General features: G+C 54.2%; 10 protein-coding genes across 10 annotated transcripts; 4 read left to right on the forward strand and 6 right to left on the reverse strand.

Annotated features, from left to right (window-relative positions):
• Positions 1-214: 214 nt before the first annotated feature.
• On the reverse strand, positions 215-1,183 carry ACRALDRAFT_1078774 (uncharacterized protein; the record flags this gene model as incomplete). Its single annotated transcript, XM_071018812.1, has 1 exon — positions 215-1,183. The coding sequence occupies one exon, from the start codon at positions 1,181-1,183 to the stop codon at positions 215-217; it is 969 nt and encodes a 322-aa protein (XP_070879574.1).
• Positions 1,184-4,105: 2,922 nt separating this feature from the next.
• Positions 4,106-6,262, forward strand: ACRALDRAFT_205513 (uncharacterized protein; the record flags this gene model as incomplete). Its single annotated transcript, XM_071021732.1, has 14 exons — positions 4,106-4,125; positions 4,155-4,241; positions 4,279-4,310; positions 4,392-4,678; positions 4,753-4,773; positions 4,811-4,892; positions 4,929-4,996; positions 5,025-5,208; positions 5,235-5,369; positions 5,401-5,442; positions 5,488-5,548; positions 5,628-5,804; positions 5,836-6,120; positions 6,181-6,262. 14 exons carry the CDS (start codon positions 4,106-4,108, stop codon positions 6,260-6,262), a joined length of 1,563 nt encoding a protein of 520 aa, XP_070879575.1.
• A 491-nt stretch (positions 6,263-6,753) lies between these two features.
• Positions 6,754-10,322, reverse strand: ACRALDRAFT_2039174 (uncharacterized protein; the record flags this gene model as incomplete). The annotated part of the gene is made up of 3 exons (XM_071020937.1): positions 6,754-7,712; positions 7,786-10,196; positions 10,291-10,322. The coding sequence occupies 3 exons, from the start codon at positions 10,320-10,322 to the stop codon at positions 6,754-6,756; spliced, it is 3,402 nt and encodes a 1,133-aa protein (XP_070879576.1).
• Positions 10,323-11,802: 1,480 nt separating this feature from the next.
• Positions 11,803-13,133, forward strand: ACRALDRAFT_1066933 (uncharacterized protein; the record flags this gene model as incomplete). The annotated part of the gene is made up of 3 exons (XM_071017401.1): positions 11,803-11,942; positions 12,114-12,905; positions 13,031-13,133. The coding sequence occupies 3 exons, from the start codon at positions 11,803-11,805 to the stop codon at positions 13,131-13,133; spliced, it is 1,035 nt and encodes a 344-aa protein (XP_070879577.1).
• Positions 13,134-13,834: 701 nt separating this feature from the next.
• On the reverse strand, positions 13,835-16,995 carry ACRALDRAFT_2039176 (uncharacterized protein; the record flags this gene model as incomplete). Its single annotated transcript, XM_071020938.1, has 2 exons — positions 13,835-13,938; positions 14,025-16,995. The coding sequence occupies 2 exons, from the start codon at positions 16,993-16,995 to the stop codon at positions 13,835-13,837; spliced, it is 3,075 nt and encodes a 1,024-aa protein (XP_070879578.1).
• A 1,572-nt stretch (positions 16,996-18,567) lies between these two features.
• Positions 18,568-20,298, reverse strand: ACRALDRAFT_1059657 (uncharacterized protein). Its single transcript, XM_071016076.1, has 3 exons — positions 20,007-20,298; positions 19,480-19,947; positions 18,568-19,422 (listed from the first exon to the last, which is right to left on the reverse strand). Exons 1-3 carry the CDS (start codon positions 20,230-20,232, stop codon positions 18,875-18,877), a joined length of 1,242 nt encoding a protein of 413 aa, XP_070879579.1. The 5' UTR covers positions 20,233-20,298; the 3' UTR covers positions 18,568-18,874.
• Positions 20,299-21,052: 754 nt separating this feature from the next.
• On the forward strand, positions 21,053-21,787 carry ACRALDRAFT_2039179 (uncharacterized protein; the record flags this gene model as incomplete). Its single annotated transcript, XM_071020939.1, has 3 exons — positions 21,053-21,070; positions 21,184-21,488; positions 21,625-21,787. The coding sequence occupies 3 exons, from the start codon at positions 21,053-21,055 to the stop codon at positions 21,785-21,787; spliced, it is 486 nt and encodes a 161-aa protein (XP_070879580.1).
• Positions 21,788-22,075: 288 nt separating this feature from the next.
• On the reverse strand, positions 22,076-22,843 carry ACRALDRAFT_1078769 (uncharacterized protein; the record flags this gene model as incomplete). Its single annotated transcript, XM_071018811.1, has 2 exons — positions 22,601-22,843; positions 22,076-22,519 (listed from the first exon to the last, which is right to left on the reverse strand). Exons 1-2 carry the CDS (start codon positions 22,808-22,810, stop codon positions 22,076-22,078), a joined length of 654 nt encoding a protein of 217 aa, XP_070879581.1. The 5' UTR covers positions 22,811-22,843.
• Positions 22,844-23,257: 414 nt separating this feature from the next.
• Positions 23,258-24,276, forward strand: ACRALDRAFT_2039180 (uncharacterized protein; the record flags this gene model as incomplete). Its single annotated transcript, XM_071020940.1, has 4 exons — positions 23,258-23,352; positions 23,414-23,781; positions 23,848-24,075; positions 24,137-24,276. The coding sequence occupies 4 exons, from the start codon at positions 23,258-23,260 to the stop codon at positions 24,274-24,276; spliced, it is 831 nt and encodes a 276-aa protein (XP_070879582.1).
• Positions 24,277-24,697: 421 nt separating this feature from the next.
• Positions 24,698-25,215, reverse strand: ACRALDRAFT_1026359 (uncharacterized protein; the record flags this gene model as incomplete). The annotated part of the gene is made up of 2 exons (XM_071014790.1): positions 24,698-24,895; positions 25,030-25,215. The coding sequence occupies 2 exons, from the start codon at positions 25,213-25,215 to the stop codon at positions 24,698-24,700; spliced, it is 384 nt and encodes a 127-aa protein (XP_070879583.1).
• Positions 25,216-25,612: the final 397 nt, after the last annotated feature.

Genomic DNA, 25,612 nt, shown 5'->3' on the forward strand with positions numbered 1-25,612 from the left:
CCCCCTGAAACGAGGCGATATTAGGAATCAAGTATAGGTAGTTGATGCGCGCTGTATCCATCAACGCAGCCCGACCCGCCTGGCTTGGGCGGTGGGCTTCGTTTGTCGCTTTTATCCACCAGTCGAAGAAGTGATATACATTGCAAATTAAAGTCGGAATGCGCTGGAGCTGGCCCTGCGTCGGTGGTAGCGTGGCGGCACTCGATCATTCTGATCATATTGGATTTTCCATGCCAGGTGGTGGCACGGCGGGAGCTGTCGTCCGAGGAGAGGTGATGACCGGGCCGCCTTTACTTCTCGACGCGTTGCTGGACCCCAACCCTCTCTTCATCATTCGCCCTAGGACGGTAACAAGCTCGCACGCGTCGGAAAACATGTCGTCGTCCATGCCTTCCGTCGCTTCGTACACCTCGGCGATGGTGTCCTTGGCCAACCTTCGGCTCCCCTCGGCGTCGTGTAGGCAGTCATACATGAAGGCGGCGTACTCCGTCTTGACCGAAAGCCGCAGAGAGTGCGAGCCCCAGAGGTATTGGTCGGCGAGGGCCACGGCTTCCCTGAAGTACTGGTGGGCTTCTGGCAGGAAGTTTTTGGGCTCCTTCAGAAACCGGGCGGGAAGATCGACCGCGCCTCCCGGCGGAACGAGCCACGGCGGGTGCCCAACAGGACCTCCCTCGAGAGGATGTGTCGGCTGTATGGACCCCTGCGACGAGTTCCATCCATGGTCAATCGCCAAGCCCTTGCCTTTGTCTGTCCTTGGCGGCGGGGTAAAGGGGGCCGCCAGTCCCGGAGACGACATTCCAGTCGTCGAGTCGGGTGTTGCAAGACCCATGGTTGACACGGGAGGGTCGTTGTGAAAGAGGACGAAGATGTGGAAGAAGGACGCTTGCAGCTTGTGCGCCAGGACTTTTAGTTCCGGGTAGTTGGTGACCATGGGTATGACGTATTGTTGAAGCATAACGAGGCCTTCGCGGGACAGCCATATGATGTGGAAGATGAGCTCGAGGGACTCGGGGCTGCGGACGGGATCAGGTCGACGTTGTTTTTTGGCCTTGACCAGTTGCTCGGCAAGACTGATGGACAAGCCCAGGATCTTGAAGAGCATGGAGGCGAGTAAGGGGTTGGTTGCCTCGACATTCTTGGCCAGCTTGCCGAGGAACTTCTGGTCGACCTCTGAAGAAGCCATCAAGCCGGCAACCCAGAGTCGCAAAATTAACTAATTTCGGAATGCTGATCAGGTATGGTGGGCGCTTAAAACAGCCTGGATCGTCTCGAAGGTGCCGAGCCGAAGAAACAGAACCGGTGGCGGCACGGTTGTATATTTGGACTGCTGTCTGAACGATCAAGACGCCTCACAGAGGTAGGTCAAGGGGGAGGTCGGGCCCAAGAGTGAGCTGGCGAGGAGGCTCGGGGTAGGTGGTGGTTCGGAATAGATACGTCAGGGGATGTGAGCTTCGCGGCACTGGAAGCATTTCGACGTTGAAAGTGGGGCGAAAGAGCGAAGAGCAAATCCAATGGCTTCGACAAACGGTTGATTCCCGGCCGGAAATAGATTGTCGGTTGGGGATCTGGGATAAAGCGCGTAAATCCTTTGAAAGCGAGTGTGATGTTGAGAGGTAGCCGAGGCGGCCGTAGGATGGGATTGAGCCTGGGAGCGACCTTTTGTTGCTTCGGGAGAAAGATCAATTGGAAGCGATTTGAATTGGCGTGGCAGTGGTAAGCTAGCAGGGCTGAGCTTCCGAGGTGACGAGGATATGAGGTACGACGGCGGCGCTGGGCCCTCTATAATTCCGAGAACATGGATGAGGGCATCTCAGGAGGCGCTAGAAGCAAAGAGGAGGTCAATCCGAAAGCTGGAGAGTAATCAATGGGCGGTGGTGGTATGTGACAACGCAGGAGCAGCAGCGGCAGCAGCCCAGATCGAGCAGCGGGAGTGTGGAAGGGCTTGGAAGCAAGATGCCCCTGAGCTGCATGTAGTAATTAGGTTGATATGGTATGTATGTATGGTAAAGGAGGCGCGGCGGCGGCAGCCGGAGAAGGGAGCTGCAGGGTGTAGGTAGGTACGTCAAGTTCAGTAGCAGCGGGGAGGCGAGAGTTGGGTGGTCATAGGGAAGGGCGAGAAAAAAAGACCGGGCGTGGAGATACTGTGCATGAACGAATGTGGGACCCCGACGGACGAAGTCTGGGTGAACGAGCGTAATAAGTGAGCGCGACGGAATAGACGGGGGACACCCCAGGCGCTGCAAGCGATCGGAGACAGGGGTTAGTTGACAGGAGAAAATCGATGCTATTCTATCAAAGGCACGGAGCAACAAACGGCCAGGTGAAAGAATACCTATACACAAAGACACAAGCAAGCCAGTCTCACGGCGGAGATGGGTTGTCAGTAGGAGGAAATCTGATGGTTGAGAGTCTGGGAAGCTGGTAAAAAAACAAGCGCAGGGACTGAAGATGAGAGGAATGAGGTCAATGTAAGGCCCTCGACATCCGCTCAAGAAGCAAATCTGATATCGAAGGGCATCGAAGGGTGTTACGAGGTAGGGCTGTCGCCGGAGCCCCAGGGACAGAGCCTGAAAGCCGGAAAGATGCACGATGAGTTGTCCACCACCGTTGGCTAACACGCGATGGGAGGTGCGTGCCGTGTCAAAAGAGATGAACCCGAAGAGCTGGCTGGGCGTGTGAGCCACGGGTGGACGATGACGGCGGCCGATTTGATTGGTCAAATCTTGGGGTCGGAGGGTTGAGGATCAACCGGGACGACGAACCAGATCCACGCTCCGTCACAAGCCACATCACTAACTTCGTGTGTACCTGTACCTGTACTTTGTACTACGAAACAATGAGGGCCCGATTAGGGATGTTTCGCCTGAGAACAAGGAATGATTAGGTGCACATCAATCTCTAGAATATCAAGACATAGGGACAAAGGCTACTTGATCTTGAGCTGAACTGTCTGGGTAACAACCTCTGTATGATAAGATGGAAGGCCATAGACGGTAGAGGCTTAGGTAAGGTACCATTAGTCGTGGGACGGATGAACCCGGTGGTACCAACCAGGGTGTTGGATATTGTCTCATGGTACGAGGATCAGCGACAATATATACCTCTCTAGGCAATTGGCTGTTTATTATTAATTGTTTCTCTGGTTCATCAGAGGCACAGTCTCTGTTGTTGAAACACCAGATTATAACCCGAGGCCAGAGTAACTTTCTGTTTGGCTCTTCTTGGTTGTACGCAACTCGGAGATGTTCAATAGGCCCTTGGTCTCCCGTGTCAAATCCAACCATCTAGAAACCACGGATGTTTTCTCTCTCGGTTCTAATTTCTTGTTGTTCATCCATCAACTGTATATGGCCTTGAGAATGGCTAGGAAAACCCGTATGTTACGCATGATCAATGTCACATTGTCGGATGTCCTTAAATGGTACTTTACTTCGTACACGTACAACTCGAAACTTTGCCCTATGATATTGCCAACTGTTTAAACGGCGACTGGCAAGAGTGTTATCAGTGGCAGGTACTGGTACATGTTAGGTAATTACGGTAGGTACACCCGCTGTACCTGGCTTGTGTAGGTACTCCGTAGGTCTCCCGTGTACGTACTGTACCTACACTTCACCCAACCCGACGCGACCATGACGCGCTATTCTGCGCCTTGACGTGTCTCCATCCACTCCGACTTCCCACCACCACCTTCAACTCAGAGGCCAACTTTGGAGGCCTGGTAGACCACCAAAGAACGACTCCCAGCCACTGCATTTTCGGAATTTCAAACGTGACGCTCACCATCAGCGTCTCGCTCACTCGCGTCGTCTCCTCAATTGGCCGAGGCAACTGAGAGCCCCGAAATGTGGCGCGAGATCATGTCAAGGCTTTCCTGGCCGACCTTGACCACTTCCAATTGACTGAATTCTGACCGCATCGTTGGGTCGTGTATCGTGATCGTCTCTGCCTGACATTGCCTCTCGTGCCAGGTGTCGATTGGCGAAGATTCGCTCACTCTGAGATTGCCTTTGGCATCTGGTCGCCTCCTAGGATCCTCGCCGCCATGTCTTCACTGGCAAAGTCTCATCCATCATGTTTACGTCGGTCGGTCTCCTTTTGGACGATGGTCAGGATGAACCAATCGTGCAAGTCAGACTTTGAGCGATTCTGAGTGGCCACGCATCTTACTTGCTGCATGCCTCGGCATCAAAGTGGGAACAGACTGCGGCCAAGCAACTCATTCGACATTCAAAGTGGCGGTGAGACCAGGCACGGTACTTTGTCGATGAACACCAGGGCGCACAAGGATAGCGGGGCATGCGACATTGGTTGCACTCTCCTGCCCCTTACGTTGTACGCATCATTATCGCAAGTACCGAGTTTCAAGTGAACTGTCACGGCGGGCCCAGGCCTGTCCGATGATTGTCATCAACCTCTCCCCGAGGCGACTGAGAACCTTGCTATTACACGAGACTCAGTCTTGCTGGGAAGGCCGCCTTGCAACAGCCATGTTACATTGTGTTGCGCCTCAAGTGATTACTCGGCCACGCGCGAACATGTGTCCTCAACCCCGACGATCAACTGCTGGAACTTCGGGCTTACACGGCATTCCACGTCGAGAGCCTGTAAGCCGGATTCACACGCACCTCAGAGTACAGAGTTGAATCCAGTGTCTCCTCATATTCTCCTTCTGTCAGTTGTCCTTTAGCCCGACAAGATTCATTCGGGTAATTCTGCCCGACACACACACACACACACACTCGAACCCAGACTATCGAACAGGGCAGTAGAGTACCACCCCCTCGGCACGGCCATTGTCTTGTTGTAGACCGTGCCCGGCAGTCGGAGAGAGATTCTTCCCCGAAGGCTCATCGGCGAGTGTGACGGGGAGAAGCAGCTCGTCCAACCATGTTCACGACAAGAAGGTCTTTCACTGACTGACCTAGATCCTTTATGTATGCGGCTATCTAGGAGGATGCCTCTGGGACAAAGCCCCATCTTGTTCGGCCTCTCTGTGAGACCTCAGAACTCTGAATTGTCAGCCATCGACGCTGTCGACCTCCCTCGACGACGGGACCCGGCCAGACTCGACTCATCTCCCAATGCCGTTTGCCCATGGGCGGGAAGAGCAAACAAAGATCCAGATGGCACTTTGCAGAACCTCGAGGGTATTTGGAGCCCCTTTCCCCACGTATCAACAAGCAAGGCGCCAGTTCATGGGCCTCGGTCTCATTCACTGTGCCGACTCGCAGCCTCACAACCATGGCTGCCCACAGCTTGCAAACAATCGCGTACTGCCTATCAGTGGGATGTGAGAAACCGACGGTGGCTCCTATCCCCGTCGTGCCCGACGCTACGTTTCCCAGAGCCGCTGATGTGGCTCTCTCGTCGGTGTCTGCTGCTTGAACCTCGTGTTAGACTGTCATGTTATAAGAATTACCGCATCCTCTGTCCGCGGGAGTGCGATTACTAGACCTTCCTGACTTGTTACTTTGCTTTTCCGAGTCTACATACTACACCATCTAGACCATCCTTTTGACTGCTTTGAGCCACCCAACCTACCTCAGTAGCGAATGTCTCTTTCGCCTACCAGCCTACCTACCGGCCGACGACTTATCCACCTACGGAATACGAATGTTTCCTAGAAATCCATCATTCGCCGTTTCCCAGACTTCTGAACAGAATTCGTTGCCGTCCCCGAACCTAGAGTCTGATATCAGGGACCCAGTCAAGGCCGAGGAGTGTCACAGTCGCAACACAGACGCATCCACGCAACGAAAGACCATTACGGCTCGTCCGGCCCAGGAAAAAAAGACGTCGGGGTCGGCTACGGCCACACCGTCCCTGATCGAGGAGCATCTGCTTACCGAAGAGCCCTACAAGCCCATCTCATCAGACCTCCACTATAATATCTAATACCACCCCATCATCCTACCTCCCTGGTACCATATTCGCCATGTGCCAGTACTACGCTCACGTTTTCGCCTGCAAGCACCTCACCTTCGCCTTTGCCCGCTTCTGCCATCCCGCAAGCCTCATCCAGAAACCCTGCTCCAAGCGCCAGATTTGGCAGACCATTCACCTCGAAGAGGCATGCGAAGAGTGCATCATGTGGTTCCCTGATAAGTTCCCAGTGAAGTGGCAGCGGTAGAATTGAATTGTAGAAAGGGGAGGAGGGGAAGAAGATGGAAAGTCAAGATCATGCATATCGAAGAATGAGAAGGGCGGGAAGATAAAAGAAAGAAAACGCAGGCTCGGGTTTGACGATGACGAGACTTGATCTGGATGGGATATCATGGCAATGTGTTCAGCATGCCATCGACTTTGTCAACTCCTTCCCGGCCTCCGACAGAGGCTGGTTGGAAGCCACTCTTGTGGTATTTCAGGTTAGGATAAGTAGACGGTGCTGGCTCACACGAGACTAGGACGAAAAGCGAAAGCGTCATTTGTACCATATTTCAATCAAATATACAATTCATCAAATCATGTCTGGAAATGTCGTGTACGTCCCAGTTCCTGCTCGAAATATCGCCAAACGCCCCCAAAAGATGCCAGGCCCAGTGTATACCATCTAAGAAGAGACCATGCATGAGTACATCTCAATCCTCCCAGAAATTTGCTCTTTTTGTATAGACTCCGGCGCTGAATCAAAAGACGTCGTCTCGAAAGATCAGGGGAGATGGGTATACCGTATCGCATGCGAGAAGACCAAAAAAAAATAAAAAAAATCCGCACAATTCCTGATCAACCCGGTGGCTCTTTCAGCCGTATTTATTCACCTAAGAGAGTTCCCACTCGACTCGAAGGCCGCGTTGCCCGCCCGCGTCTGCGACTACTGAGCTTCAAGGCCTCCTGTCCCCGTGTCGAGACCCGACCCAGCTCGAACCGCTCGTGCCCAACTGTGATGAGCTTCAAAATGTTCCCGAAGCCAACGACGACAGAAGACGTGCCGACCTGGGCCATGGGCCCAAGCCCCGAGACCATAAGATGGCTCCCGCTCTTCTCGTCGGCGTGGAGCGGCGCCGTCTCGTACGTATCCTCCCGGGACGACTGGATCGCAACCCAGACTTCCCAACTGTCGGGCCATTTTGGCTTGCATTCGCTCTTCGGCTGACCGTACATCCGGCGCCGCAGCCCCGGGTGGCCTGGAAACCAGTCTCGGCTTGGCGACGCGGGCGGCGGGAGTTTCTGCCTGACGCCGACGACCGAGCCGTTGGGGAGCACCGTCCAAGTGCCGGGCTTGGCAATCTTCCTCGCCGTCATGTCCGTTTCTGTCCATTCGCAGCAGTTCTGACTGGGTGTGATGGAGGGGTCTCCGAAGCAGATAATGTCCTCTTCCACTTTGGGGGTGTACGTCAGGATGATACAGTCGCCCGTCTCGGCGTGGTTGTAGACTAGTCCGAACAACCGAAGGCCCACCGAACCGCATTGCGGTTTCCTACGGGCGGAATGGAAGCATCGCAGAGTGCGCGGCTCGATGGGCTGTGTCTCGAAAGTGTGAATGAGGAAGTTTCTCTTGCCGTCCATTAGCTCTACCGAGTCTTGCCGCGCGATCAGGAAGCAGTCCAGGTCCGAGAGTGGAACAACTTGAGAGGCATCCCGGTGTTCAAGAGTATGGCCATCGAGAGCCTCGGACGTCCAATCACCCTGGTCATGCTGTGTCGCTATATGAATACATCCTTTTTTAGATGCAGTGAGAATCGATAGCCTCAATGAGCGAGAGTCTTCAGCTACAGACACATTAGCAAAACAGTGTGTGGAGGGGGTCAACAAAAGACAATAGAAATAAAAAAGAGCACATACCTTCTGTGATTAGAGGCTCGGCAGAGACGAGAGGGCTTTTGCAAATGACAAAGTGGCTCGAGCCCTGATCATGAGCTGAGAGTCGTGTCGCAAGGCCAGACCGACGCACCACCAGAAGAGGGGGCACAGTATAGAAAGTAGGTAGGTCGAAGAAGAAGGCCTGCGGCTTGTGTGCGTGGGGTTCAATGGGGGCAGATGGGACCCAATGCTGACTGTCGATGTTCCAGTATTGCACGCGATCTGGCGAGAGGAGTGCCAACCAGTGACAATTGTCATCGATTGCAAAGGCCAGGATGGGAAAGGGATCATGGGGAGGGTCGGGGATTTCGGACAGTTTGTATTCCTTGGCACCAGAACGGATGTTCCAAAGTCGGATCGTTCGATCGAGACCAACGGATACAATATGCCCCTTGACAGTGGCAGTCAAAAGGGCAACGTCCAAGTCGTGGCCCCCCGTCAACGAGCTGACCGACATGAGCGGCTCGTCGTCCGAGTCGTAAGGAACCTGGGATTCCGCATCCTCATCCCACAGCAGATAATTCATCAACAACCGAAGCCCTGCCAGGATGAACAAGACGGTGATGGGAAAGCGCGTCAGGTGGTGATCGATAAAGTCATACAAGGCCGGCAGCAAGTACCGCTCCTTGTTGCCGGGGGTTCTGTCGGCACCTCGGAGGACGAAGACGACCGGCTCGTACACCTGGGCGACATAGCTATGCGCCCACGGCTTGATCACGTTGATGACCTCTCGCGCCGTGTCGTGGTCCTGCATTCGGAGCCACGACATGGGGCTCCGGGCCTGATGGATTTCCACCGGCAGCGACTCTTTCCATTTACGCAAGGCGATGCTGTCCTCCGGGATGTTGAAGAAGCTGCCGATGACGCGGAAGACGGACGCGTCCTCGAAGAAATGCCATTGCGCAATGAGCACAAAGTTCATCATGATGACGGTTCCGGCAATGCGCGTGGACATGGCGACTTTTCCCTGGAGCATGGCTTCCGTCCAGCTGATGCGAGCGGGAGAGCCGCTGCGACGCCGATTCATGCGGGACGACGATGGCGCCGATGCCTTCTCCAGGGCATCGCTGAGCTCGGTCCTCAGTACGTCGACCCCGAGAACGGAGAGGAAGAAGGTGGACAGGTAGAAAAAGTCGAAAACGATGCCGATGGCGGCGAATGTGCAAAAGGCCGATACGCCTGGCGAGGCGACTTTGGATAGTCCCCAGAGAATGAGCACATTCTGGGTCGAGCTGATGAACGCTACGGGGGCCGTCTCGCCAAAGGCGTAGCCTATACGGCTGCTCGTGCTGTTCTCGGACGGCGTGGCTATGACGGCGTTGATGAGCCTGAAAATATTCTCCAGGCTCATGGACAAGACGACGAGTGGATAGGCCTGTTGGGGTATCCGGGAGAGGTCGACATTGAAGATGGCGCAGATGGTAAAGCTGGACAGGATGGACATGACAATCTGGACCCAGACGGTAATGACGAGTCCCAACTTGGACTTGACGGCCCTGAGCTTCGACATGCTGACCAGAAAGTAGAGGATGGCCAGGCTGTATGCAAGACCGAGGACGACTTTGTCCTGGACCGACATGGGGCGGAACTGAAACTCGTAGAGCTGGCTCGATACGCTGCGGCCGTCAGCCGGGTACGTAGTCCACTTGCTCGCCATTTCCGAGGCCAGGGCCGCGACCTTTCTCTCCCACTGGAAGCCGACGGGCGAATCGCGGCAGTGTATGAGGGTGATGACGAGAGCGTCGGCTGCCAGGAGGCGCCGGTCTTGGAATCGCTTCCCGCTGAAAACGATGGAGTGTCTCAGGGTAACATTGACCGACGTGGGTTGGTTCTTCCGTTCGTTGACGGTGGTCACGATGTCGTCGTCGGCGTTGATGAGTTCGGCCGAGCAAGACCAGTACTGCAATGGCGAGTGGAAGAACCAGGACTGGTTGTTCAGGCCGTTGACGATGTGAAAGGCGTCGCGAACCTCGGGGGGCAGATCAACGACGTCGGGGTCGTGAAGTAGCACTTTGTCGGCATTCGAACTCCTAGGGTCGAAGTAGGCGGTCGGGCCGAGCAGCTCGTCCTGCAGCTGGAGGGCACCTAGGAGGATGTCGCGATCCAGAGCGCGCATATAGTTCCCGTGAACCCAGATGGAGCGCATGACGACGTCCGGCTCTACGTCGGGCTTGTCGAGCGGCTGAGCCAAGGTCCAGACATGATGGGGCAGGTTGGATGCTCCATTGATGAAGTCGGTACTGAACAGGAACGGGAAGGGATATATGAGGATGGCGGCGACGGCCGAGGAGACGAGCAAAGAGGCGACGACATGACGGGCCGCGTATGCGCCATACCGAGTGCAGGCTCGACGAAACGGATGGCTCGGGGCAAGAGCAGGGACTTCGGTACTTCTATGGACCAGGAAAACGCATCAGCTACCGGTATATGGACGTTGGAGTTGTTCGCGCCAAGGATATATGTAGGGGGTCGGGGTGGGGGTCGTACCCTCGAAAAGGATAGAGGAGATACCAAATCATCTGCGGCGAATCTCGGTGAAACTTGGAGGCAGATGTATTTCAGGCGGTAGTAGACGTAGATGCAGCCTTTGGTCGAGCACGGAGCCCATCAGAGACGTTTGCGAGGGCACACGACGGTTGTGGTGTTGATTCGCTTTCGTTGTGTAGTCATTGCCGGGTTTTAGGGTGCTGTGTGGTGGGTGGGGTGGGATGGTGGACAAGAGATCTTCGAGGCGTGCAGCGGTCTTGCGAAGCAAGGAAATACCGTTCACCGGGTAGGCTACGTCAGAGTGGTGGATGGCCGGCGGAGATGCACAAGTCGCATGAGGACGAAGGTAGGTCTGGGAGAACAGGTTGAGGGGCAACTGTTGCTCTGCCCTTCGATAGAAAAGCCGCAGGACGATGAGGAGAGTCGTAAACAATAATTGAGCCCGCAAAAGACAAAAGTGGCTTCGTATGACGTTGTGTCTATATGTCGGAGGTATGGACACCTGCCGTGAGGACGCTGAACCTTTGGTGGTGACAGAATGGGTTCTTTCGTTCCAAGGTCAAGACTGTGGGTGCCGGAATGCGTGAGGTTTCTACATTTCGCCCGGATTCAAGGTCACGTGCCGAATCATGGCCCCGTCCCAACATCACCACGACACCAAGATCTGGACACTTACTCGGTGGGGTTAACCTCATCGTTAGTTACATTTCCTCGCCCACCAACGTATTGCTGATTGTCGTTTCGGGTCATCCATCGTCGACATATGTACGTCGTCCCGCCGGTGGGATTGGATATTGAGTGGGAGATACTCTTTAGGCCAGTTGTCGGTTTACAGAAAGAGCAGAGCAATCAAAGCAGTTCGATGTGGGCAAAGGTGTCTTGAAATAGATTTACATGGCCACGTTTATTTGGTTTGACCCTGGCATGGTCCCCACCGGGCCGGTAATCCGATCCAAAACGCCCTACGAAAAAGTGAGTCTCCAAGATCGACATTGTGGTCGGAATCCACGAGATTCCCATGCTGAACGAATTTCACTATCATTATAATCAGCTGAGAAGGGCGTCAAAGTCAGACCATTCCCATGCATGTCGCCGGATGGTGATTGGTCTAAAAGCGCTGGTGTGCCAGGGGAACGGCTCTAGGGCCCATAGGCATGGTGATGACTCAGCTAGGGACCTGGTACCCAGTGACTTTATTTCATGCATCTCCGTATCGTGGGTTCTGACTGATAGGAACGTTTGACTTCAAATCCCGCTCCAGTCTCTCATGGACAACAAAACAGATGAAAGAAAAAGTCATTTCCATGGCTGAATTGATATTACCCGAAAACCACATTCTCCTTGGTGCTTAACTGTCTACTAGAGGCGAACCACGGCAAGCTCATCTTTTTCCAGATACAACTCAACACCCCGCCTCCACGAGTAGCCGATGAGACCGATCCATCGTCTCTAACACGTCGCAGCAAACACAGTCCAACCCGTTCCTTGACCATAATCCACGCCCAGCTCGAAATGGGCGAACACGAGCAAGGCCTCGACTCGATTTCGAACCTCATCACCACTTACAACGAACTGAACAGCCATGTCATCGATGAACTCAGCGAGGAACCGAGTCCCCTCGAGTTCCTGAGATACGTTGCACGCAACACCCCGTTCGTCGTCCGCAAGGCCGCGACAAACTGGACAGCCTACCAGAAATGGGACGCCAGATTTCTCACCGAAACACTCGGAGACCAACCCGTCAACGTCGCCGTCACTCCCTTCGGGCAAGTGCAGAAATCAAGCCGCAGGCGAGTTGCCTGAACTGACACTCTCCCCCCCAGTAACGCGGATGCGCCCACCGCTCTACCCGACGGCAGCCTCGCCCTCGCCAAACCTCACGAGGAGGACCATCCTTTTGCCTCCTTCCTCGCCTCCATCATTCAGCAGACCAAGCAGGACCTCTCCCCCCCATCCGCCACCCGAGAACCAACGGTGCCAGAGGTCCTGTACGCCCAGACCCAGAACGATAATCTCCGTAACGAATACGCCCCGCTCCTCGCCCTCCACCATCTCCCCACCTCCATCCCTTTCGCCCGCATCGCCCTGGACCAGACCAGCCCCGACGCCCTCAACCTCTGGGTCGGCAACGCCCGCTCCGTCACCGCCCTCCACAAAGACAACTACGAAAACATCTACGTCCAGCTCCGTGGCCGCAAGCGCTTCGTCCTCCTGCCGCCCTGGTGCCATCCCTGCGTCAACGAGCGGCCCCTGCGTGCCGCGACGTACCGGCGGCAGCCCGCGGACCAGCCGAGCCCCGGCCAGACCGACCGAGGCGATAAGGAGGAGGGGGGCCTGGTCGGCGAGGCAGACAAAGAGGGGGAGACGCCCAGTGGTGCTTCCAACGGCAGCACCTTGGTCCTGGAGCCGGATGAAGGGGCAGACGACGTGCCGTTCGCGACTTGGGACCCGGACAAACCCGACGCCAACCCCACGCCCTACTCCCATCTGGCTGTTCCCATCCGCGTAGATCTCGAACCGGGCGACATGCTCTACCTCCCGGCCATGTGGTACCACAAGGTATCGCAGTTTTGTGTCGAGGGGGATGAGGGATTCGTCCTTGCCGTCAACTACTGGTATGTTACCTTCCCTTATCCCTTTCCTCTTCCCATCGCCTTTGAAACGCCGAGCCAGTTTGTTTTTCTATTCTTTTTTATTTATTTACTTTGGCCTCCTTGTGTTTTCTCACGTCCCATCCCAGGTATGACATGGACTTCAGCGGTCCCCTATATCCCCTGGCATCATTTGTGCGCGACGTTCATCACGAGGCTCTCGCAGGCCAAGGCAGCGCCACTGGAAGCTAAACGATTTTTATTGTATCCTGCTTCTTCCTTCAAATTCCCACACTTTCGTCGTCAGCCCCATCCTCCCCAGTCTTCAGTCTTCATTCTGCATCTTTTGATCCTGCACCCAAGGAGGGCCATACATCCACATTCTTCGACTATGACGTGACATGTGCGGCACGCGCGGACCAAATGCCCACCTGTAAGAGCTCTTCTATATAAATATATATGTACACGGGTGAACAAGGTAGAGCCCCGACGATTATATGGTGAGCCTGCGTTGAGCTGGTTCGTCACGTTTTCGTCTGTTGCCGCGCATCTCTGCTGCGTGCCACACGCCTTCGCGCCGGTAACCCACCCGGGGTAAAGCATTGCACTCCAAAACGCCCAGAAGCCGTCCGGCCGGCCGAATAGAAGGGATCATTATACACCTTGCAGTTCCCCTCCCCTGCCCCTCGCCGTTTCCATGTCTTTCCTGGATTCCGGGCAACGCTGTTGAAGCCTATATAGGCGAAGCAAAGACGACCAAAGGGGACGACAAAAGAAAAGAATCCAAAGTCCAGGGCGAGCAGACGGAAACCAATCAACACCGTCGCAATCATCCAGCCAAGTAGACAAGATACAAGAAGAGCCGTCCATAAACCACCTATGCACAGGGAATAGGTAGAAATAGGTTCAACACCACACTTTATACAACAGTCGTCCTGACGACGGGATCGTCGTCAGTTGAGGAAACCCTTGCACTGCGCAGTCCCGCAGAGGCAGGGAATACGATCCGTACTGCCTATCTCTCGCTCGAACTTGTAGTCGTATGTCAACTCCTCGTCTACCAAGAAACATTCACGTCAGCAAAAGACCGAAAATCCGAATAGCAACCAAAAAAAGGGGGAAAAAACACATGCGAAGACTTACTCCGAGCAATGTCGCGGAGGGCATAAATGACAATCCGCTTGCTGCCATCCACCTTGATGATCTTGGCCGTGCAGTTAGGCATGCAGCTATGGTTGATGAACCGGGCGATGCCGCCTTTCTTGGTCGCATCAATGACAGTGTTGTCGTCGATGCGGAACAGGTAACTGCTCCCCATGCCCTGCTTGAGGTATCGCTTCTCGCGAATCTCGGAGATTTGCTGCCTGACCTGCTCCCCAACATACTCGATGATCATGTCGTCCTTGTTGATGTTCTCCTCCGTGTAGAGACCCCAGTTGTGGATGGCCGACCGGGCGAATTTGACGGGCTTCTTCCGCTTTTTCAGTTGGTTGAATTTGAACACATCGGGATCTCCGGATGATTTCATCTCGTCCTGCAGCGCCGTGACATGCCGGCGGTTGTTGGCACGGTTCGCCCGCGAGTTGCCCTTGGGTGCCTGCGGGACCGCGGGTTCCAGTGCTTCCTTGCCATCCTTCTTGACCTTCGCCTCCCGCGCTTCTCTGGCCTTCTGCACCTTGATGTGATGTGGCAAGTATTTCGACTTTTCAGAGTTGAGTATCTTCTTCACTCCTTCTGTCCTGGCGCATCCAGTCGAGTTAGGCACGTAGTAACCTTTGATGCCCACGGATTCGTTGGCCGACTGTCCCATGGAGTTCAGTTCGCGAATCCGATTTCTTCGCCAAAGCCAGAGGACGGGATCTTCGAGCTCGGCAATGCCAAACTTCTTGCGCAGCCTGGCAAGTTCAGGACGGTCGGCTGGAGCAAGAGAAAGATCCTGCAATGCTTGAATGTCGGGAAGGAAGCCCTCGGGGAGCTCCAGCGCTGAGACTGGGACGTGGGAGAATAGATCCAGGTCAGGGCTCTCGAAGACCGGCTCTGCAATGCCTGACTCCTCCTTTTTGCTCTGAACGCCCAATTCCTCCGCCGCCGCTTTATCGATCGATACAGGCTCAGGCTCTTCGAGCTCTGTTGGCTCTTTCTTGAGCGACTCGCGCTCTTCGGCGATCTGCTTCTTTGTTTTCCGTTTCGCCCTCGGCTTCTTCGCCGCAGGTTTCCCGGTTACGGTGGCGGGAGTCTGTGACCGCGATGCGGGCTGCTCGCTTCGTTCCTCGGAACCGGCAACGTCAACCTCAGACGTCGCCTCTGCCGTGATTTCATGAACCGGGTAGTCCGTTTCCATGTGTTTGAGTGCCACGCCGAAGAGCTCCTCACCAGACTTCCTGTGACGTTTTATGACGGACTGTGCGTCGAGGTCAAGTTTCCGCTTCTTCGAGGGTAGGCCGCTTGCTGCAAAGCTAACGTCGGTCATGGAATCGTCTTCGACCGGACCCCAGGAAGCGAGATCGTCTTTCGAGCCGTCATCTTCGTCGTCGGTGCTCATCATGCGGCTGCGCGGACGAGACTCGGGTTCTTCAGTTTCCCCAATAACCGACACCCTAACATCGTCTGCATCATCGTCAGACTCGACATCGCTGTCGAAGGCTTGAAGACGATGGTGTAGCGACCGAACTGCGGTGCGTGCTTGTCGTCCTCGCCCGCGCCCGAAAGGATCCGTGAAGCCGTAATTCCGATGTCCCTGCCCAGTACTCTTCGCCTTTCGAATGCGAGGCAGTGCGGAAATCTCCAGGCGTCCGGTGCGCCGTTCAATAGGGTCGGCGCCTGAATTGGGCGTGCCTACGCGAGGGCTCTCGTCGCCAGCATCAAAATGGAGCGACGGCGCACCGGTGGGCTCTTCGAGGTTGAGCTCCCGTCGCTTGGCAATGTGGTTGGCAGGGTTAAGGAACGCAGTCAGAGCTGGCGCTGCGACTCGAGTTCGAATATGCTTGATAAGGTGCTCGGCCAACTCCTGGGTGATGACCTCGCACGCTGCTTTAACAGGGTCGAAGTTCTTTGCTCTCTGGCGTTTCTCTTCTTCCAAGTCAAGTTCCTCGTCCCGACGCCGTCGATCTAGCTCTTCCTGAATCAAAGCTTCTTTTCTTCGTCTTCGCTCAGGGCTGGGTGTTCGACGTCCGCGGTCTGGAGCAGACGGACGCGAGGCTTCTCGAAAGTGTGGCGGGATGCAAAGAGTCATGTAAAACTGATAATTGAAAAACTCAGTGCAGTGCGCCGATCTGTAGCAACGCTCCGCCTCGGATTTACCGGCGAGGGAGTTGGGGAAGACAACGTAGTAGCCGGTTCGGTCAACGCGAATATCGTCCAATGCGTAAGCCTTGAGGCGCCTCCTCATGTGAGGAACAGTCGTGTGCATGACGGGCACTTTTGCAGCGGGGACGAAGATGTACGGTTCCCCGACTAGCTGCGGTGCGATAGGTTTCTCTTCAATGAGAGAACGCGGCTTGGGTTGATGCGGGGGCCTTCCAGCGACGCCGCTAGCATTCTGCGCGAACTGTCGATGAGCAGCAGGACCTTTGGGGGCCATGGGCGGTGGTCCTGGTGTGGTGTCGAGGGCATTGGTTTTGGGTCCGGTCGGTGCTGCCTTGGGCATCGAGGCCTCTTGCGCCATCCTATCCCTTTTCAGTGTCTCTTCCAACATCCGGCGACTTCTCTTGCCCTCCGGGTCGAAATCTACGCGAATCTGATACGACTCAATCCGCTGCCCATGCATTGACTTGACGGCGCGACGCGCTGCATCCATGGCCTTGATTGGTACAGGTCTTGAGCGGGTGGGCAAGGAGTCTTTGTATCGGAAAGTCGCGAAGCCAAGGTAACTTCCAGTTTCGGGGTGCATCTTGTTGCTGCTCTCAGCAATGTCACCAAAGCTCGCGAAAATCTGCGCTACTTTGGAGAAGGCGATGAGAGGATTGAAGCCCATCACGACAACCTGGGTCGGAGGGCCGGGGCCAACAGAGGTCTTCGGGTCATAGGGATAAGGTCTTAGGTTGTAGGGCGTATGTCGAAGCCGAGACTTGGGCAAATGGAAATCGGTGTTGATATAACCGAGTCTCCCGCCCATCGCCAGGCGAGGGTCTGGAGGGGGGGCGTCATCATCATCGTCCTATTTCAGCTCATTAGCCATCATTCTCACACACAACAACGCGATGACGCCCCCCTCCAACCCCCCAATCCCTTCACTCAGGATGTAGGTATAGTATAAGTGAACGTACCACCCCAAACTCTTTGTATGTTGGTTTGGTATTCCTCATCTTATCTTTCGACAGGGTTCGGTCGAGCAGCGGGTCATATGTGCACTTGATGCCTTTTCGGGATCGAGTAGGGTCACGCGCGGGGACGCGGGTAATATGAGAGGGCGCTTGCGGCGATGAGCCATCCAGGTGTGATAATGAGTCCTTGTGTGTGCTCGTCAAATCGTCTCGGTCGGGGATATGGGCGTTGGTAAGTTTCGAGTCAAGCCGTTTTGTGCGACCTAAAATCGATGGAGACTCTATAGTAGTGAGGGGTGTGGTAGAGGGTACTTGCGATGTTCCGTTTGGGATGGGATGTCGCTGATTTGTGCTAAAGATGGAGGATCTCGTGCTTGCATACGAGCTGGCCGAAGTGACTGTGTTGAGAGTATCGCCAGATGGCGAGCCATGGCCACCTTCTGGCTGTGATCCATTGACGAGCGACGCATCGGTCGTAGGGCCTCGCCCAGTATCTGGCACATCACCTAAAGCACCATTTCGGGTGAGATGTGAGCCGAGAGAAGTCCCCGTCAAGTGTTGCGTCTTGGCTCTCGCCCTTTCCCGCTCCTTAGCCCTGTCCCTAGCGACACGGGGGGCCGCTGGGAAGAACTGCGCAAAGCTCGCGCTCGTGTTGCGAGTCATCGTGGGGGATTTGTTGCCTCTACCTCCTCACCCTTCCTCCAACCATCCTAACGTTCGAGGTATTATCGCTCCAAAGCACCATGCGTTCAAATAAAGGCGGCGATTTGAGTCCTGGTCAGGAAGATGCGTGTGGAAGGGGATTGCTCAAACGCGACCGATAGATGGCTGGCGCTCAAATGACAGGTGAACAGGTGGGCGGAAGAGAGTCTGCTGTGGAGGATCGCACTCTCAGATAAAAACTTTGAGCCACAAAAGGGAGGACAAAAGAGCTCCCGAAGCCACCGCCAACAAAGATGTTGCGGGGCAATGGGGTTTGATGTTGCGTCGTTGACGGAAATATGAAGGTTTGGACAAGAGGTAAAACGTCAAGCGAAAGGAGGATTGTCGAAAGAGTTGGAAGGGATCACCCCCAGAAATGAAGGAATTACCTATCGAAGCAAGCACCCTTGGCCCCACGACAGATTGTTTCGCTGTACCTTATCACTGAGTACCATATGGGCCAGGAATACGTTGAAGGATACCACGGGCAGAAGTCTCCCCAAACCAGGTCATTCGAAGCACGTACTATTCGCACGTGACCAGGAAGCTTGGGCCCACCGAAGAGGTTCGCGCATTTTCGCGTCGGCTGAAGTGCGTTGGCCCGACCGCGTGGGAGAGATCCCCTCTGAAAGACTGTCAATATTGATGCTTGGTGGCGGTCTCTCGTGCGAAGGTGTGTCCCAAACAAACGTTATTCTAGGTGCTATCATATTGATTATTGTAGTTGCCATCATATTGATTTGCCGCATCCTAATTGACAAACACAACACCCATCGACCCGATCCCCTTGTCCGACTTCATAGAATAAGCCATCACCTTGTCTTGGCATGCGATAGGCGGGAGTCAACATTGAAAATACCAAAAGGTTATCTGTTTATTTTCGTAAAGAATATCATATCTTGGTAATAGTAGGCACAGACGCCTTCATCTCTAGAATTAATGATATCGAATCGTCAACCGTAATGCAAAAACGACAATCCTCCCACCCCTAAACGCCAGGTAGACCACAAAGTCGAAATATAAGACGGGTTAAGCCTCCAACTTCAGCTCGAACTCCTCGTCCTCGTTATCGAACTCCGGCACCCCTCCGAAGTCATCCGGTCCGTCGTCCTCGGGATCAAAGATAGAGAGAAATTGAAGGCGCCGTAGTGCGCGACTCTCCTCATCGTCCTCATCCTGCTGTGGACGAGTTGGCGCCCATACAACGGTTGCATTGGGATCGACAATCGTGGGCTTCGGCCTCGCCGTTGCCTGGCTTGTTACCCCTGTTCTGGTGTCCTTCCTGCTAAGCAAGGAGGAAGCCGAGCGTCCTTTAGTATATCCAATAGTACTTCGAGACGCGGCTTCCGAAACTGCGCTGTCCCCAGGAGCAGACTTGGACGGTATGGGGACTTTGCTTCTTCGCTTTCCGGGCAGGATGGAGGATACTTGTCGGCGGGCTGGTGCGGCCTCGGTCGCTTTGCGCTGTCTGGTAGTGGAATCGATGGGCATAGACAGTGCCGATGCCGCCCTGCGAGAGTTGACTGTGGGGGGGAAATTGCTCGGCCCAGCTGCCTTTGCTGGAGATTCATCGAGCGCTGTCCCCAAGTTAGCAATGGACCTTAACGTATGTTGCCAAAGGTGTCTATGAATACCTGGCATGTCCGAGATGGACCAGTCCATGGCCTCAATGTCCCGCAGAATCTCCTCGTCGTGCTGCTTTAAAGCCTTGCGCATCCTTCGCTCATGCTTCCGATCTTGCAGGCGCATGCCGTCATCTCCCATAGGGTTGTAGAAATGGTTATAATATCCCTTGAGCAAGTTCCCTGGCTTGAGACCCTCGAACGTCAGAGGACGGTCGGGGAAAATGTCCGACTCGTATGGCAAGTCCTTCGGCTTCGGCGGCGCGTATTCGATATCTAGTTCGTCGTTCGACTGATCATTGCGTACCGAAACCCTCAGAGGGTCATTCGTCGGAGCCTTGTGTTTCGGTTTCTTCACTGTTGTCGGTTTGGACTGCGTCCGCTCGATGTCTTTGACGATGTCTTTCACACCCAAGGGGTGGTTGGTCCTCGTCTTTGCGTTGGTGGTCTTGTTACCGAGTGGTGCACGAGCTTGCGTTTCTAGTTCATACAACATATTAGTGTTTCTGCTTCTGGTCAATGTTACGTCCGTTGCTTACCCGATGGGGTGACCAAATTCCGACCTGGGACTGCATGGTTCATGGTCCCTTTGGCCTTTCCCAGCACGGTTTTCCCGCCAACTGCATTCTCGTCATTTGGACCGATTCTTGAGGGGGTCTTCGGGAAGCGAGCTCCAGGCGTTTTGGGGGCGAGATGCCCTTTCCCTTGCGCTTGGCGCGCTGCCTGGGCTGCGTTGACGACGTTTTCGTCTCTAATGGCGAGCATTGTGCGAGCTTCGCCGTGGAATAGTTAGACTCAGTTTTTTTGTTTTCCCACTCGATCGGTGATTTCATACACTACTTGATTCAGAGGACTTAATTTGGAGAGTGGTTGATGGTGATGTCTGCCGAAAAGGAGGGCCGCGGGTGATCTGCTAGGGTGGTTGTCACGACAACGAACAGGCTTGGGTCCGCCCACCAGCGACCACTCCAAAACAACCCAAAGAATTGATTACGATAGTAATTACCGTGTAGAAATATTTGAATTTGGTTACGCATTCCCGGATTTGACTAGGCATGATAGTCCTTATGCCTTTTTTTCGTGTAAACAAATTCATTCTCACCGCATACTGTGTGCTTCGGCGTAGCCTCTTAAGATGCACCAACAGCATGAGGCTCAGCAACGACTTACAGTACCTATCCGAACAGATGGATAAGCTCATATTTGGCGGCTAACACCTTACGTCTCAATTGCGTAAAACAGGATCTGCTATACCTACACGTGCAATTTCACGGCACATCTCGTCTCCTCTGATGCTCTTCAGGTAACTTAGTAAGGCAAGTTCTGTGGGGCCAGGCATCCCAGACCGGTACCCCTGAACCCCCTATCGTGTTACCTATCGGGGCTCGGCGGGGCTCAGGGCTGTTTGTCTCTTCTCCAACCATTGCACGTAGAGGGATATCAGGTGCTTATTTCCTCCAACCTCACCCACCACCATTCCATCTGATCACCAAACGAAGCATTCAGTTTCCACCGTCCTACCGCTCTGCAGCAGGCCTGTTATAAACCCAACGTCGCATCCCCAAGTTTCTCAAAACACGCTACCATGGACCGCATTAAGGAGGTACGTTGCACAGCTTCCCCTCTCCTTCCAGCCCCACCAGACCGATTGTCGACTTAGAGGAGGTTGAACAAGAAACATCACGACGCCATGCTGACCGCCTTGTTCTACGACAGAAAATGAACCAGCTCCGCCTGGAGGCTGATGAGGCGTCGGGCAAGGTTGAGGAGCTTCAGTCCAAGGTCAAGGTTTTGGAACAGGAGAACCTATCCAAGGAGCAGGAGATTACGTCGCTGCAGCACAAGAATGGTCTTCTAGAGTCGGAGGTCGAAAAGCTGGAGACTGCAGTTAAGGACTTCAAGAAGGCCGCCGACGAGAGCACTAGCACGGGTACCCAGAACGAGACCCTGCAGCGAAGACTCCAACTCCTCGAGGATGAAGCCGAAGAGGCTGATCGCACCCTGCGCGAAACCAACGAGAAGTGCGTCCCCCTTTTTCGCTTCCCCAACCTGCACGCGCCTTCTCACGGAATCCATGATATTCGACTTGGGACATGGGTGACCAAGTGGCACATCTGGTTGGTACGGGCCAGGCTAATAAATTACTTTCATTTCTAGGCTCCGCCTGACCGACGTCAAGGCCGGTCACTTTGAGCGCAAGGTCCAAGCTCTCGAGGCTGAGCGGGACCAGTGGGAGGCGAAATACGAAGAAATGGCCAAGAAGCACAACGACCTCCAGAAAGAACTGGACGAGCTCCAGCTGGAGATTGGTAACATCTGATTTTATCTGGGCTGTGCATGCATAAACATCGCGAGGTACATTTATTGCCTGGCGCAGAGGTATAATTTTACTACGGCATCTCCACGCTGTAGTGGGAGACGGCTGGACTGTTCTTTCCATAATATGGCAGTATCTCGCTTCCCGGCCACGGGACAGGAGCTTTTTTTCGCCTCTGCGGTGCGTAATGCTGTTCGAGACGGTGAGGCAACTAGAAATCATTTTTGGTGTCTGATAGGCAGTAGCCGTCGCTTCTGTTGCGATTGGGAGGTACGATGTTGATAGTTGCCATTACCCTTGTCCTTTGTAACGAGCCCTCTTTTTTGCCTTTAGTTTCCTTTCTTCCGTCCTTCTTTCCAACTTGGTCTCGTAACGAAACTTGGGCTTTTTCTTCTTCGGCGGCCGATTCTTGGGTGTTTGAGGTGCCGCCTTGCTCTCATCCGGTTGTTTTTGCAGTGTTTCCTCGTCTGCCTCGTCGTCCCCAATCTTTTCGAACCCGTCTCTCGTCACAGAGACTGCCTCCACTTTCACCGTGGTATACCGGTCCTCGTCGATATATTCGTCCTCGTGGTCTACCAGCTCCTCGGGTTTCTCTTCTTCAATGCCATCCCACTCTTCGAAATCCTCGGCCTGGATCTCCTGGTCGTCATCGGAGTCTGCCTTTTGGGCTTCTTGTAGAATCTTGTTGATGGCCTGAACGTGCTCCTCCACTTCGCGCTTCCTTTCTTCCCTGATCTGCGATGACAGTTAGGTCTGCATGCCATGCCTCGTCTATGGCCAGAAGCGTTTCCCTTGACCGATGTAAGAATCCCCTACCTGTTTTCTGAATTCGAGTTTTTCTTCTCTTGCCTGCTTCGCCGCCTGTTCCTGGGCGAATTTCACGCGCTGGAGCTTGCGCTTGTGGAAGCCTGTGAGGTACTCCTCGCGGGCATCGAAATCAAAGTTGACCTCTTCGACTGCCGAAGTGGTCTTCCTTTTCTTCGGGGGAGGCGGAGCTGTCTTTTGGATTCTTGGCTTGGCGAACATTGTGGTTGGCTTGGGTTGCTTGCTTTGTCTTTGAATGTGATGCGAAGCTCTTTCGAGTTTCCTCACCTGTAAATTTTCCCACCAGACGCAGGATCCTTGCTGTCGGATTGTAACTTGGCACACTGTGGGCTCCACTCAGGACGCTTTGCGGGGCTACCTTACGTGGGTACTTGACTGTACATTTGGAATAACGTCCATCTCTAGACAAAAACGGTACACGAAAGTATCTTCCAAGGTGAAGTCCCACATGCATACCGAGCTGGTTACATATATCGGGGCGCGAGTACATCAGTGTATCTGTATCCCGCCCCCAAACAACTCGAAGCTAAGTTGCTTTACGTCGCCAGGAACGATCGAAGCGTCTCTCATCCACGACGCACCTCCCGATTCGACTCTTAACGCGCGTAGCATCGCCCGACCAAACATCCTAGTCACGTCAGTTTAGCTATGCGTCTGCCCCGATCAACAGGCCTTTTGGCCTTTGCGGCCTCGGCAAACGCGATTGCCGATTCCTCACCATTTGTCCTCCTCTCGACAGGGGAGTACGTAGCTCACCCATAATTCAGACTCGATGCCGTCCCCAACACTGACGTCGCAACATAGATTCGCCCAAGTTCCCGACGCTTCTCAGTTACAAACAGGCACCCAAGTCCTGAATTCGGTGCAGCATATTCTCGATTCTTGTCCCACTGAACGCTATCACATCGTATCCCAACCCGGCCTGCGCGCCTCCGACATTCGCGGTGCCGACAACTGCAAGGCACGCGAGCTGTGCAGCGCCGCCTCGAACGACCGCGTGCGAAACACGTACAGCGTTGCCGAAGTGGTGGGAGAGATTGAGACCGACAGTCTCTCGAGATACATTGAAGCTGCATGCTCGAACAAGGGCAGGGTTGTTGAAGTCCAGGAGACCGTCCTCCATCCTCTCCCTCCAGACCAACATGAGCGTGAGAGACAACTGGCGAAAAATGGTACAGTAGCCATGCTGTTTTGATAGTACGGGAAACCAAGGGTGCGAGATACTGACTTGGTTGCAGACCAAATTATCGGCCGGACGTTTGGGGACCTTCTGTCGTCGGATTCGTATACCATCATCTACCTCTCCAGCCTGGCTGGGCCATCGACAAACGACGTCGACTCCACGGGTGTCCTTAGCGCAGAGCTGAGGAAGCTCCGGGCTCGAGCTTGGCCTGTTCGCAGACAAGATAACAACACAGACTGGGACAAACTCCCGCTCTTTGAGAAATATCAGTTCTTGACCCCTGGTATGTTCATCCGCGGTCCAAGAAGGATGGTCCAGCGCAGTACATTTCTGACACATTCAAGGAATTTTCCACGGCCTTTTGGTCACTATCGTGATGCTCTCGATTCTAGGCGTCGGCATACGTGCTCTTAGTAGCCTCGAGGTCTCATATGGAGCCTTCGACAAGGAGATGGGACCTGCTGCTCAGAAGAAGCAGAACTGATCCCGAATCATGCATCTCAGCATTGCGGGTCGATGGTGCACTCTGTATACTGTAAATCGAAAGGAGTTACGGGACGGATTTCGTGGCGGATAACGAAAGGTATAAGCGGCGCAATAGCCGCTTGTGCACATCTGGGACGAGCTGTTCGTAATGTAGGAGCGAGCTTGCACAGGTTCACGGACCATATAGTTTCGGTCCAGGCATTCAGATTTATTAGAAAATCCTGTTCTTTCCGTCGTCAATGTAGCATTGTTTTCTCTGTCGTAAGGTTCTTCTCTCCCAGTCTGAACTCCGCGAACGCCCACCACCTGGTCATATCTCTACGGCCAGGGTGGTGAAGAATGAAGCCGTCGATGCCCACCCGCTCAGCTCAGCTCAAGCCTCTTCATCAGTCGTCATGATCGTGAGCGGCCCCGTTCCATTACACCAAATGACTCGGAAGCAGGAAGTTGGCGATGCCCTCCCGAATGGCGTACTCATGACCGCAGTTCCCGCAAACCAGCTTGCCCTCCATAATCTGCGTCTCCACGAGCAGATGATGCAGGTCCTTCAATGTCTTCTCGTCGGTCTCCAGCGCTTCTTGAGTGGGCGGCTCAGCAGGCAGTTCGGGGAAACCCAGCTAACACAGGGGGAGTAAGTCCAGAGTCACGACGATTCATTGCACTGGGTAACGGCAAGGGGTGAAGACGTTCCAGATTTCGAAACCGGGAGAGCCCGTGCCTATCATCCGTCATCTGTTGTTGAACTACTCACCTCGGTGGCATTTGTGCGCAAAGCGGCCCAGTCTAGACGACGAAGGACATTGAGCAGCATCGGCGCATTAAACTCAATGTCGTCTTGCACCAGCTCTGCGTCTTTCGGATGAAGGGGAAATCCGGCGCCGGCGGATTTGCAAGCCTTTACGGCACATGACAAGAAGTTGAGGCTTAATACCTTCATCTGCAATATGATTCTGAGGAGGGCTTGCCGGGTGGTCTTTTGGTGTAAAGCGGACTATATAAATGAGTTGAGGGCAGTAAGTCCTCAAGTGAAAGAGATCATGAAATTTCCAGATTTTGAGTCTTACCCCACCAACCAGGTACCTCCCGAATTGCTAGGTACATCGTAATAACCAACCAAGCATTCGCACCATGAGCAATTAGAAATCGCGGCGGGAGACGGCCTGGAATGCCGTGGGAGTCACGAATAATTGCATGTTCATATCCTTCCCTGGGTTTATGACCCTATTCCTCGTCCTAAGAAACATTGTTGACTTGTGACCCTCGGTTTGCCTTTGACCTTTGAAGGCAGTGTCACTCGCAATGTGCACATCTCGATGACTAAGGAAGCCGTAAAC

The sequence above is a fragment of the Sodiomyces alcalophilus genome (assembly GCF_042370955.1).
Source record: "Sodiomyces alcalophilus JCM 7366 unplaced genomic scaffold ACRALscaffold_1, whole genome shotgun sequence".
Classification (NCBI taxonomy): domain Eukaryota; kingdom Fungi; phylum Ascomycota; class Sordariomycetes; order Glomerellales; family Plectosphaerellaceae; genus Sodiomyces; species Sodiomyces alcalophilus.

Excerpts from the sequence above, each read along its gene's own strand:
- ACRALDRAFT_1059657 (XM_071016076.1), bottom strand. The coding sequence starts at position 20,232 with ATGCTCGCCATTAGAGACGAAAACGTCGTCAACGCAGCCCAGGCAGCG. Across the intron at positions 19,948-20,006 it reads GAATTTGGTCACCCCATCGG|AAACGCAAGCTCGTGCACCA; the intron begins GTAAGCAACGGA and ends TGTATGAACTAG. Across the intron at positions 19,423-19,479 it reads GTCCATCTCGGACATGCCAG|CGCTCGATGAATCTCCAGCA; the intron begins GTATTCATAGAC and ends ACTTGGGGACAG.